We start from the raw sequence: 14,047 nt of genomic DNA on the forward strand, positions 1-14,047 counted from the left end.
GAGCCATAGGGTAGTTCTATTTTTAACTTTTTTTTTTTAATTTTTTTTTCAACGTTTATTTATTTTTGGGACAGAGAGAGACAGAGCATGAACGGGGGAGGGGCAGAGAGAGAGGGAGACACAGAATCGGAAACAGGCTCCAGGCTCCGAGCCATCAGCCCAGAGCCTGACGCGGGGCTCGAACTCCCTGACCGCGAGATCGTGACCTGGCTGAAGTCGGACGCTTAACCGACTGTGCCACCCAGGCGCCCCTCTATTTTTAACTTTTTGAGGAACCTCCATACTGTTTTCCAGAGTGGTTGCACCAGTTTGCATTCCCCACCCCCCCAGAATAATTTTTCTTAGTATAGCTTACACATTGAAGTGAAATTTTTAGATACATTGCATTAATTAAAATATATGTACTTTCGTCTTCCTTTTCTTTTCTTTTTTTTTTTTTTTACCTTATTAGAGAAAATTTAAAATGTCTGAGGGCATCCTCTTCCGTTACACGTTAACTCAGGTAGTTGATAGTGACTTATTAGTCTGAGAGACAGAGGAATTTGGATCTGTCCTATTCCCGGTGGCACTTTCATACCTGGAATGGTGTTGGGCACAGACCAGGTCTTCTGTAGATATGTGCTGAGGGAGAGGACAAAGGGAATTATCTTGAACAACCTTTCTCTAGGCTGTCACTGCATGAAAACTATTTCACTGTTTCCTTATTTAAGTCACATGCACCTGCTTTCTTAGGCATGTTTTTGAAAGAACGGAGATGGTTCTTCCTGCCCCCACCCTCCGCATCCCTATCTGCAGGGGATATGTTCCAAGACCCCCAGTGGATGCATGAAACCGTAATAGCACTGAGTCCTATATATGCTATGTTTATTTTCTGTACGCAAATAGCTATGTCATGTCACTAACAGGCGTGTTGTGCACGCAGCTTGGATGAAGGGATGATTCACCTACTGGGCGAGGCAGGATGGCGGGAGATTTCATCACGCTACTCAGAACGGTGGGCAATCCAAAACTTATGATTGTTTATTTCAGGAATTTTCCATTTAATATTTTCTGACCGCAGTTGACCGCGGGTAACTGAAACCGTGGATAACGGGATAATTGTATTAGCTGTTGCTGGACCTCCCCCCCCCACTTTCTCTGCCCCCCATTGTTCTTCTCTACCAGTGTACGGAGTGGGGATTCGTCAGGTACCACTTACTGAAAACTTGAAGCATTTTTCGGTTTCCACCCAGAGGTATTAAGAGCCAGCAGAAGGCCCTGCGTTTATTTCTGGCACCATTTCTAACATCCTCGGGATATTATCTGTCCCAACAGTAAATTGCTCTATTGTTGAGGCTAATAGGCACACACACAGCCTTAATGAATTGAGTTAGATTCATTGGAGGTTTTTAAAAAGCAATTCTTTATTGTTCCCTACTGTTACAGTTGTCTAATTTTTTATTTTTTTAAATATTTATTTTGAGAGAGAGAGAGCTCTCGAGACAACACATGGACGGGGGAGGGGCAGAAAGAGAGAGGGAAGAGGGAAAGAGAGAATCCCAAGCAGGCTCTGTGCTGTCACTGCAGAGCCCGAAGCAGGGCTCGATCTCACACACCATGAGATAATGAATGACCTGAGCCGAAATCAAGAGTCTGATGCTCAACTGACTGAGCCATCCAGGCGCCCCCCTATGGTCATCAAATTTTTAAAGATTTTTTTTTTTTAATGTTTATTTATTTTGAGAGAGAGAGCATAGGCAGGGGAGGGGCAGAGAGAGGGAGACACAGAATCCGAAGCAGGCTCCACGCTCTGAGCTATAAGCACAGAGCCTGATGGGGGGCTTGAACCCAAGAACCTCAAGATCGTGACCTGAGCCGAAGTCGGATGCTTAACCGACTGAGCCACACAGGTGCCCGTGGTCATTAAATTTTTTATAACAACTTTATTGAGCTATAATCCAATGCCATACAATTCACCTCTTTAAAGTTTACAATTCAGTAAATTACATCCGCAGGGTTGTGCAGCCATCTCTACAATCAATTTTATTTTATTTATTTTTAATTTTAAGAAATGTTTTCATTTTTGAAAGAGAGAGAGGGACAGAGTGCGAGCAGGGGAGGGGCAGCGAGAGGGAGACACAGAATCCAAAGCAGGTTCCAGGCTCCAGGCCGTCGGCACAGAGCCTGATGTGGGGCTTGAACCCACGGACCCTGAGATCATGACGTGAGCTGAAGTCGGACGCTTAACCGACTGAGCCACCCAGGCGCTCGGCTACAGTCAATTTTAGAACATTTTTCATCGCCCCAAAGAGTAGCTGTCGCTTCTCATTGCCTCTTCCCCAGCCCCTTGGAGCCACGAAGCTGCTTTCTGTCTCTATCCATAAGTTTGCCCACTCTGGATTTTTCATGTAAACGGAGTCGTACTGCATGTCGTCTGTGGTGCCTGACTTCTCTCACCCTGCCTTGCGTTTTCAGGCTGCATGGGTGATCATTAGCATTTTTTTTCTTTTTTTAGTAGTGAAGTATTTTTAATTAAGGGTTGTACATTTTTTTTTTAGTTATCGTGCTCGTGCACACTTAATACACTATAGTGTAGTGTGGATGTAACTTTGACATGCACTGGGAAACCAAGAAATTCGTTTGACGAGAACATTTTTAAGTTTATTTATTTTAAAATTTTTTTTTTCTTTTCAACGTTTTTATTTATTTTTGGGACAGAGAGAGACAGAGCATGAACGGGGGAGGGGCAGAGAGAGAGGGAGACACAGAATCGGAAACAGGCTCCAGGCTCCGAGCCATCAGCCCAGAGCCTGACGCGGGGCTCGAACTCCGGGACCGCGAGATCGTGACCTGGCTGAAGTCGGACGCTTAACCGACTGCGCCACCCAGGCGCCCCAAGTTTGTTTATTTTGAGAGAGAGCACAAGCCGGGGAGGGGCAGAGAGAGGGAGACAGAGAATCCCAAGCAGGTTCCGTGTTATCAGCATAGAACCCGATGCGGGGCTCCATCCCATGAGCCGTGAGATCACGATCTGAGCCCAAGTCAAGAGTCGGATGCTTAACCAACTGAGCCACCCCGGTGCCCTCATTTGATGCGTTTTATCGAGGTACTTGCTTTATTGCGATGGTCTGCAACCGAGCCTGCAGCATCTCCCAGGTATGCCTGTGGTCGTGTTTTCATTTCTCTTGGTTATCTCCCTGGGAGTGGAACTGCTGGGCCATGTGGTAAGTCATGGCTTAATGGTTTGAAGAATTGCAGACCATTTTCCACGGTAGTTGCGTCATTGTGTGTTCCCACCCGTGATGTACGAGGGTTCCGGGTTCCCTGCATCCTTGGCAACACTTGTAATTGTCCATCCCTTTGATTTTAGCCATCCTAGTGGGAGTGAAGTGGATGTTGCCAGATAAAAGACAGGGCACCCGGCTAAATATGAATACTCAGTGCTTATCTGACACTTAGGTTTAACTGGGCATCCTGCATTTTTATTTGCCAGATCTGGTGCGCCTGCCTGCCTGCCACTGGCCAGGTGGGGATGGGGCTTGTGGGAGGTGCAGTGGCTTCGGATGTGACCACAGCTGGGAGTCTTGGGCGGGGCCCGGATGCCGCGAGCGAGTGTGCAGGGCTGGAACCCAGACCCTCGTTCTCCCCAGGCAGCCTCCCAACTTCCCAGTGAGTGGGTCAGCGTGCTTCTGTGTTTTCCCTTGCCTTAGCCTGATCCGCACAGAACGTGGCTGAGGAACATTGTAGCTTTATTTCCTCAATTGTTTGCTTTGCTGGGGTTCCCCCTGCCCCCCCCCCCAGTGTGTGCTTCTTTTGCGATTTGTTTTCAGGGTGGATTTTTAAGAGAATGTTCTAGTATTCTTGAGAATCATCTGTTTTGCCTCAGAGATATTGGGGGGAAGGGTTAGTGTCCTGGAATACAGTAAGTAGAGATTGTGTACTAAGCATATTCCTGGTGCTGAGGGAAGTGGAGTGTGTGTGTGTGTGTGTGTGTGTGCGTGCGTGTGTGCATGTGCGTGTGCATGTGCGTGTGTGTGTTTTGGCAAGGAGAAGCTGTCTAAAGAGTTCGATTATGATGACTGTTAACTTGGGTATAAGGGGCACAAGGAGAAGGGGAAAGAAACTTCAAAGAGGTATACGGAGGAAAGGAAATCAGAGAAGGGTGCCTGGAGGAGGTGGCGTTTGAGCTGGATCTTGAAGGATGATGGGCTAGATTTTGAAACAGGGAGCTAAGGTCGAAAGGGCTTTGGTAGCCGACGGGGCCAGGGCTCCCCTGTCCAGGACAGTAGCCGCTAGCCACATGTGTCTATTTCCATTTAAATGAACTAGAGTAAAATTAAATATTCAGTTTCTCAGTCTCGTTAGCCACAGGTGAAGCCACAAATGGCGGCTGCCTTCCACGGTGGACAGCACAGATTTAGAACATGTGTATCAGTGCCGAAAGTTCTGTTGGACAGCCGTGGACTAGGGCAAGGGTCACCAAACTGCAGCCCCGGGACAGAACTCCAGGCTACCACCTGTTCTTGTAAATAAAGTTTTATTGGAACACAGCCACGTCCACTCATTCACATTTGAGCTGCGGTGGCGCGGTAGAACAGCTTCTGCACGGACCCTCTGACCACAAAGCCGAACATACTGACTGTCTGAGCATTGATAGAATATGGTTGCCCGCGCCTGGTCTAGGGACGCGAAGGCACAGAGCCTAGAGGTGATGGTGATACGTTTGTGGGAGAAATCAGCAACCACAAAATAGCTGGCATTAACTGAGCACCTACTGTGTGCTGGGCACTGCTTGAGGGCTTGGATCACTTCACTCGCTGCTTCTCCTAGGTCATGTTACAGGGGGTGGGGGGGGCAGTGATGGGGAGGAGCCCTGCGCGCTGGGAGGGAGGAGTGCAGGGTCACGGGGAGCCAGGAAGGGTGCTGGGGCCTGGGAAGGACCACCTTCAGGAAACGGGCATGCAGGGTGTTTGTGCAGGGGAGATCACATCCAGCCCTTGCCACACCCAGGTAGAGGTAACGAGGCTGTTTTGTGGATGTCTGCCTGGGAAGGAGAGTCCTCGAGGTAGGAGAATTGTCCAAACAAATTCAGCCCTCCTTGCCCCGTTTTGGCGTGGGCACCTTTATCCTCGCAAATCTATCTCCTGAAGATTGCCAGTGGTGACTCACCTGGGCCGGCTCCCCTTTCCCTTCCGCACCTGCCGTATTACTCAATCCCGTGTAATCCCAGCGTCTCCGTCGCATCTCGTTCGATGTGATGGTTTTTAAAGGCTTCTAACAAGGACTGCGGAAGGAGTTTTTTCTTTGCCTTTTGGAGGTGATCACTTGGGCACGGACACTGTGGAGAAAACCACGGATCAGGGGCTCGCTATGGAATCGGTGGGGGAGCCCAGCACAGAATGAAAACATGGGGCCCCTTTCTCGAAAACGACCGAGGGTTTAAAAATGGATAGAAGAGCATTAAGCCAAGGGCAGGGCCCTTCCGGGTGAGTCCCACGACTCAAGATGCACACCTGTGAAGCTGGCCCTGCTGCTGATTTAAAACAAATTTTTTTTTTTTAATGTTTATTTCTTTTTGAGAGAGAGAGAGAGACAGAGTGTGAGCTGGGGAAGGGGCAGAGAGAGAGAGGGAGGCACAGAGCCCGAAGCAGGCTCCGGGCTTCGAGCCGGCAGCACAGAGCCCGACGCGGGCTCTGAGCCAGCCCGGCGCCCCGTCTGCCGCTGACTCTTATCACCCATCCGCGACGTGCGTGCTCACCTGTCTTGCCTTGTGCTTGTTTTCGCCTCTAGTCTGCCCTGGCATGGATATCCGGAACAACCTGACGAGGCTGCACGAACTGGCCAACTGCTCGGTCATTGAAGGTCATTTGCAGATACTGCTCATGTTCAAAACGAGGCCCGAGGACTTCCGAGACCTCAGTTTCCCCAAACTCGTCATGATCACTGATTACCTGCTGCTCTTCCGGGTGTACGGGCTGGAGAGCCTGAAGGACCTCTTCCCCAACCTCACGGTCATCCGGGGCTCGCGCCTCTTCTTCAACTACGCGCTGGTCATCTTCGAGATGGTGCACCTGAAGGAGCTTGGCCTCTACAGCTTGATGAACATTACCCGGGGCTCCGTCCGCATCGAGAAGAATAATGAGCTGTGCTACCTGGCCACCATCGACTGGTCGCGCATCCTGGATTCGGTGGAGGATAATTACATTGTGTTGAACAAAGACGACAACGAGGAGTGTGGGGACATTTGTCCAGGCACTGCAAAGGGCAAGACCAACTGCCCTGCCACTGTCATCAACGGGCAGTTTGTGGAGCGTTGTTGGACACACGGCCATTGCCAGAAAGGTATGCTGGGGTACGTGGGGCTCTCAGCCGTTTCTTCGCCGTGTTTGTTAGCAGCTGGAGGCGTTTGCCGGACGAGGGGGTGGCCCCTTTTTTCTGCAGAGGCTCTGATATTAAATACTTCCGGCTTTGCAGGCTGCGTGGCCTCCCGTTACAGCTACTCAGCACTGCCATCGTAGCGGGAAGGCAGCCACGGGCAACCCAGAAAGAAATGGGCACGGCTATGTTTCGATAAAACTTTATTTACAAGCCAAGCTGTGGGCCAGCGTTTGCCAATTGATGTGCCAGACCGTCGAATGTTCCTCTTGCTTGGGGGGGGGGGGGGTAGAGGTGGGCAAGTATGGACTTTGCTGTAGAAAAAGAAGGTTTATTTCTTGAGTGACGAAAGAAGTAAGATTGCTCAGCGTAGACATTTGGCAAAAGAAATGGGTAAAGGAAGGAAGCGAAACAACAATCCTTATCCCACATTTAGTGGAGTACTTCCTTCTCGTGGTTCTGTTGTGTGTTTATTTTATTTACCTACCTTTCCCTGTCTCTGGGCATTTAGATCATTTCCGGTTATTCTAAAGAGAAGGATGAGCATTTTCGGGTCAAAGCTTTATTGAGCATTTTGTTTCTCTAGGCTTTGCTTTTCCAGAAGTGAAATTTCTGGGCCAAAGGTTCTTGATACCGATTGCCAAATGGCTTTCCGGAAATGTTGTACTGATGGGCGCTCCTCCTAGCATTGGCTGAGAGGGAGCACCTTGGCCAGCTTTGCATGTTGTTTGAAAAATCTTTCATAATTTACCGGAGGGAGGAGCCGATGTGTTGTCATTGTTTCTATTTGCATTTCTTTGATTGCTATCGGGGTTGAACCTTCTGAAACATGTTTATTTATCATTTGGGTTTTCTCTTCCTGTTCATATCCTTTGTCCGTTTATCTTTTAGTACTTTAGTGGTTTTTGAAATACTAGTCTCCTTGCGGTTTTCAACACGAAGGCTGTTAACCCTTTGCCAACTGTGTCTTCAGACGCTTTTGTTCGGTGGTCAAGATGCTCTGGATGTCGGCTTCCAGAGAAGCTTAAAATGTTTGGGGAGTCCGGGGGCGCCTGGGTGGCTCGGTCGGTTGAGCGTCCGACTTCGGCTCAGGTCACGATCTCACGGTTTGTGAGTTCGAGCCCCGCGTCGGGCTCTGTGCTGATGGCTCAGAGCCTGGAGCCTTCTTCGGATTCTGTGTCTCCCTCTCTCTCTCTCTGCCCCTTCCCTGCTCACAGCTTTGTCTCTGTCTCTGAAAACTGAATAAACCTTAAAAATATATACATTTAAAATGTTTGTGGAGTCCGGAGTTGGATGTTTGCATGCCTGTCCTGTTACTCTATGTTTAGAAAGTCCTTTTCCTCCCGTAAAATGAATGTGGTTTTTCCCCCCAAATTTCCTATTTTAATTTTAATTATCAATAAAAAAAGCTCATCCTGGATATTTGGAATCTGTTTGTGCGCGTGATTCAAAGGGATGTTCCTCTCTCCGCAAATAACTTGTTGGGGTCTCAATGCCTTTTATTGATGAAATTTACTCCTTTGTCATTGATTTGGGGTCTGTTTCTGGCTATCGGTAAACCATTTCCTTGCGTTGGGGCCGCTACCGTTCTAATCATTGTGGTTTTATAATGTTTTGATAACCAGGAAGGCAAGTTCCAAACACACACCCGTTACTTTTATTATTGTTTTGACTCTTTCATACTTTGTGAAATTCCCTGGGAAGAATTCGCGAACGTGAGATCGAGGTGGGAGAAAGTGAGTGGATGGTTTACGGGTGGGTCGTATCATAAAAGATAGGGCACGGGGGGAAGGGAGGGTCTTCTTGCCTGAGCCCAAAGGCTACTTGGGTGAGTCCTGAGTAGAATCCATGGGAGCCGTGGGGAGCATAACAGAAGGTGAGAGCAGAGGCCACACCTCTTCTGAGAGGTTGGGCAGTGAAGGCAAAGAGAGCCTTGTTTGAGGATGGGCGTGGGTAGGATGATTATTATATTGTGGAGCAATCTTGGGGACGTTGGCCGGTCAGGGACAGAGAGAACGGAGCTGAATGACAAAGTTGGGGCGAAATCTCAGCGCAAGTAGAATGACTCCCTGTGGGTTTGGGATTTTGTAGAACAGGGAAGCTGCTGAGGTGGGGGTGGGGAGCAGGTGGGGGGGGGAATAAGCTGTGGGAACGACAGTCTAGATGGATTGGGGGGCAGCTGGTATTCACGATGGTGAGGGGAGAAGAGGCTGTTTCGGATCTGTGTCCCGAGAGCATCTGGCTACGAGGGGAGCACTGTTATCCTCATTTTAGAGACCAGAGGGGTTACTTAACTTACCTAAGGCCACACAGCTCATAAGACAGCTGGGGTTTGTGCCAAGTCTGAGACACAAAAAAGGCATGTGGTATTTTTTTTTGTGGGGGCGGGGGGACCGTCCCCTCTGTTTAGAGCCACTTGTAGGTGGGGCACCGGAGAAATGGAACATGCTTTCGTTATTCCAATGCTGAGGTCTCCAAATTTAGGTGCCTTTTTGAAATGCTCCGGGCTCTCGGGTCTTGAGATATTATTTAAGACATTCCTCTGTGGATTTATTTCTGTACACATTTTACTCAAAATATCCAGGGTGGTATTATCTGCAGAAATGTCCCTGATGCGAGCAGTTGTTTTCTTCCCTCATCTTTTGTTTTTGAGAACAGGCTTGTTTTTCTAACGCTGGGGGTTCTGCCGTGGGGGAGGGGGTGGCCGTGCACCTGCTGCTGTGACTGACAATACCTGATTCCCGGCATCTGGCATTGATGTTCGCTGCTCCTGGTGTGTAATCGGTGCTGAGGTCCCCTAGGCAAGGCATTGTCCTGTCCTGGTAACAGGTGTTGAAATGATTGTTTTTGTTTGTTTGTTTATTCATTTATTTTAATGTTTATTTATATTTGAGAGAGAGATGGTGCGCGAGCAGGGAAGGGGCAGAGAGGGAGAGAGAGAGACACAGAATCCGAAGCAGGCTCCAGGCTCTGAGCTGTCAGCATAGAGCCCGACACGGGGCTCGAGCCCACGAACCGCGAGATTGTGACCTGAGACGAAGTCGGATGCTTAACTGACTGAGCCACCCAGGTGCCCCTGTTTACTTAGTGTTTAAATGTTTATTTATTTTGAGCGAGAAAGAGAGAGCCTGAGGGGGGAAAGGGGCAGAGAGAGAGAGAGAGAGAGAGAGAGAGAGAGAGAGAGAGAGAGATCCCAAGCAGGCTCTGTGCGGTCAGCATGGAGCTCGAGGCAGGGCTTGATCCCAAGAACCGTGAGATCATGACCTGAGCCAAAATCAAGAGCTTTAACTGACGGAACCACCCAGGTGCCCTGAAATGATTGCTCTTTGAACAGGTGCCCCCGTCTGCTGAGTACAGCTCCCCTCTGGCCTTTTTCTCCCTTCCTCAGTTTCTTTTATTGTGGTAAAATACACATAAGATAAAATTCACCATCTTAAATTTCTTTTTAAAGATTTGATATTTTTATTTGTTTGTTATCATTTTGAAGAGTAAGCTCTGTGCCGGACGTGGGGCTCAAACTCACAACCCTGAGACCAAGAGTTGCACGCCGCACCACGTCAGCCAGCCGGGCGCCTGCCATCGTAAATATTTTTAAGTACCCAGTTCAGTGGCATCAGTCACCCTCGCACCGTTGTGCAACAACACCCCCACCATTCGTCTCTAGAACTTTCCCATCTTCCCAGACTGAAACTCCGTCCCCGTGGAACACTGACTGCCCCCCCCCCCCAACCCCACCATCCCTGGCGGCCACCGTCGACTCTCTGTCTCTATGCTTGGGACTCCTGTAGAGACCTCATAGAGGTGGAATCAGACAGTGTTTGGACTTTTGTCATTGGTTTATTCCACGGAGCGTAACGTCTTCAAGGTTCGCCATGTGGTGGTGGGTGTCAGAACTTCCTTTTTAAGGCTGGTGGGTGGATGTTCCATTGTGTGGACGGACCACATTTACGTGTCCATTCATCTGTGGATGGACACTTGGGGGGCTTCCACAGCAGCTAATAAGGCTGCTGTGAACGATGGTGCGCCTCTCTGGCTTTTTGGGTGCTTATGTTACCTTGGTGCCGTGGCCCTGGAAGGCTTATCTGAAGTCGTGTGAGACTTGAACACAGAACAGACCGAAATGAACCTTTAGGGGTGCTCCCCTCTCTTCGGTGATGGACACAGGCCTGTGAATACTACCCAACAACTCTTTCAGCTCTCTAGAACCCTCTCAAATACTTCCCGGGGCCTCCAGAACCATTGTCTTTTTCTTATGTGATTATCAGGATCTGGAAGCTTCTGGGGTCTGGTCAGCATTTGGGACGAAAGGGTGGGTTGTTCTCTGGACCCCAGTTTGTATGCATTCTCTACAATGTCCCTTCTTACACCCATTCCCCGAAGAACGATGCTTTAAGCAGAGAAAGCAAAGGAAGGTTAAAGTAAGGTTAAGGTAATTAAAAGGGGAAAAAAAAATCACTGTGGTGTGTGTAGCTTGAGATGCCACCTCTCCATCACCCTGCTCACGGATTTGGGGTCAAAGGAGAGGCCAAATGCAAGAGGCCTCAGATGGACAGAGAAGATGGAGTGTATGCAAGCTGGGTCATGGATCGCATTCATTGAGAGCCTACCATGGCCAGGCATTGGGGTCCCAGGGGCCACGGGAGGGACCAGCCCCACCTGCTTGGAGAGGACCTTCTGGTGGCAAATACTGACCGTGAGTATGTGATGAGGCAGCTCGGCCGGGAGAGTCACGGGAGAAGGATCTCTGTGGGTAGAGGCACCAGTCGGAGCTCCAAACTTGCCGTCAGGTTCGGAGTGTATCTCCCCTCCCCCAAATCGGTGTGTATCAGGACCCCAAAGGTCGGCCTCGCTGACCCTTTTCCAGGTGCTTACAAGAATTACTTGGGGTCCTGTTCACTGGTCTTGAGCCGGATCAAGCCTCTGTCTTCCGATCTGAAAGATGGGGACAGTTGCGGGACCTGCTTGTCAGAACTGTGGTTTAGGGGTAGGTGAGACGGTGCGGGCGTTGGGGAGGGTGCATTTAGCCCAACGCCTGGCACTCTGTGTGTTCTGGAAGCTTCCTGTGAGTGCCATGGGTCTACTCCCCTTCTGGGCAGACCAGCCGCTGGGTGCATACCTGCCGAGTTTGGCTCTAATTCTGATTTGGGGCTTGGGGCGGGCGGAGGGGAGCCCACTGCATGACCTGTGGATGAGGGGTGGGTGTTGGACCCATGGCCCCAGAGGGAAGACCACTTTGCTCACCCAGTGCCTCCAGTGCTCTGGCGACCCCCAGCTCTGGGCTTTGGGGGGCATCAGAAGCCACAGAGCTTGCTTGACCAGCTGCTGGAGCCAAACCCAGTGGCATTTTTTTTTCCCCCTGGGAGGCCACCCCAGCTGCTCCCTGCCAGTCAGAGGGGTGGGCGAGGCCGGGGCGCGCAGGGTGCCAGGAAACTGGCCACGGTGCCACATACGGAATCTGCCAGAGAGTAGGAGCAGGAGGGCGGAAAGGAGGCAGGGTTCTCCTCCCCGGGTTTGGACATACATCCTTGTTCCAGAGTCTCTGAGCATGAGGGGGGGGGGGGGCTCTGTTTAGATCAAATATTAAATACTTACTTCTGCCTTCGACATTTCAATAATCAGAATCTTCTTGGTGGCAAATGCTTCCTTTGTGCTGGGCGCTGTTTGATGCACGTCGCTTCTGACACTGCGTCGAATCCTCCCCTCAATTCCTTCTCACAGGTGAGGCCGTGGAGGCCCCGTAGAGGTTAAGCCACTTGCCCCAGATCACACGGCTAGTGAGCAGTGGAGCCGGGATCCCCCCTGGAACCCTGGGTGTCCTGGCTCCGAATTTGAGGTATTAACCTTTGTGCTTTCCTGAGCTCAACGTGGAAAGTTGGTGAAGTATTGAAAGAAAGAAATGGAGGGGAGGGGGACACCCCCTAGAATTTGCCCCCTGCCAACATCCTGGCTGCCTTTCCATATAGCTCTTTTCGTGCCACCTTGCATTAGCCGCCTCCTCTGTCAGGCTAAGCGCGCTCTCTCTCTCTCTCTCTCTCTCATGTGTGTGCGATATGGGTGGGGGTAGAGGAAGGAGAGAAAGAGACTCTTACACAGGCTTCACGCCCAGAGCAGAGGAGGTTGCAGGGCTCGATCTCACAGTCCTAAGATCATGACCTGAGCCTAAATCAAGCATGTAGAGACGCAGTGGCCTTTGACCACTCATTCCTAGCTAATGTTTATTGAGCACTTACTAAGCGCTGAGCATTTGACAAGCTACCTCACGGAATCGTCACCACAGCCAGCCTATGAGAGGACGCTACTCCCATTTTACAGAAGGGACACTGAGGCTAGAGTACTAATTAAGAAACTTACTCTAGGAGGAGACCTTTCTGGGAAGTGGTTTGACCTCAGGCTTGTCCAGTGCGCTTGACCAGAGGTCAGCAAACTGACCCATGGGCCAAATCCAACCCATCAGTGATTTTTGTGTGGGCTGTGAGCTAAGAATGCTTTCTATATGTTAAAAAAGATTGTGTGTGTGTGCGTGTGTGTGCGTGTGTGTGTGTGTGTGGAAATCTAAAGGATAATATTTTATAAGAGGTGAAAATGATATGAAATTAACATTTCAGCGTCTCCAAATAAAGTTTCATTGGAACCCAGCCGCGCTGGCTCATTTATTCATTTACATAACGCCTGTGGCCGTTTTAGTGCTATGAGTAGTTGCAACAGAGACTGTATCGCTCTTTACAGAAAAAAAAAAAAAAAAAAAAAAGATGTGCCCACCTCTGTTTTTGGCTCTGCACCTTATAAAGATGAGGGGAGCGTTGGGGGGTAGAGGCTGTTTTCATCGGAAATTGGGAACATCCTAGCATCAGGCTGACACAGTCCCCCTACCCCTTGTTGGCACTGAGGGGAGGGGGCTATGAAGTATGGGATGCCATCCCTTCGCACCAGGAGCTCTTGGTTTGGCTGGGGAGTCAAAGGGCAGGAGTGGATTAACCTTTCAAGGCAGCCCAGCTGGCAGAGGATGTCACAAGGCAGGTAGGTGCCCCCCCCCTTCCCATTCCTCTCCAAGTGAGTCATCTGATCGGTGGTTCTGCACATGTCTGGAGCCAGAGCACCTGGAAATCACAATGTTCTCTAGATAACATCGCCGCAGAATATTGATAAATTAAATTCCTTTGTGGCTGTGTCACTGTAGTCCCTGCAGAAAATAGGGAGATCTAACCTGTGCTCACGGGGATCGAATAACAATAATAACAAAAGACGATACATCGCGTAGCATGATGGGCCATTTGAAGTTTTCACTCATACTCCTTTCTGTTTTGGCGACGATCTTTTAAAAAGGTCTGGGAGAGCCGCACCAAACTGAAAAAAAATTCCACGGTCATGGTGATTTCCTTATCCCCGGGGATGCTTGGAATTTTTGAGATGAACGTCTGGTTTTGGAGCCGGTCGGATAGTGTGTGGCAGGAAAGAGCGAGTGATGCCTCCCGTCCCCAGCGTTGATGACAGGTTGCCACTGGCATTTGTGGAAGGTGGTTCCAGGTTGGAGCGGTTTGATTCAGCTGGTGAATGATGCTTAGAAAGAGGATAAGAAGGAAGGGTGTTCCGGGTGGGCAGAATGGCAAGGGCAAAAAAGCCACAGACAGGTGCCTGTTCTGGGCCAGGCTGCCTTGTGCTGGGCAGAGGCTCGGACTAGCGCGGGAACTGGATG

General features: G+C 49.9%; 1 protein-coding gene across 1 annotated transcript in view; it reads left to right on the top strand.

Moving 5' to 3' along the window:
- INSR (insulin receptor) overlaps positions 1–14,047 on the top strand; it is a 137,974-nt gene that overhangs the window by 13,596 nt on the left and 110,331 nt on the right. Inside the window, exon 2 of the mRNA XM_047095129.1 lies at positions 5,770–6,321. Coding sequence (XP_046951085.1) covers positions 5,770–6,321 — 552 coding nt within the window. The remainder of the gene's footprint in view (positions 1–5,769; positions 6,322–14,047) is intronic.

Source organism: Lynx rufus, unplaced genomic scaffold, assembly GCF_022079265.1.
Source record: "Lynx rufus isolate CCGP_SWC_20201006 ecotype Redwood Valley unplaced genomic scaffold, mLynRuf1.p SCAF_4, whole genome shotgun sequence".
NCBI classification, from domain to species: Eukaryota; Metazoa; Chordata; class Mammalia; order Carnivora; family Felidae; genus Lynx; species Lynx rufus.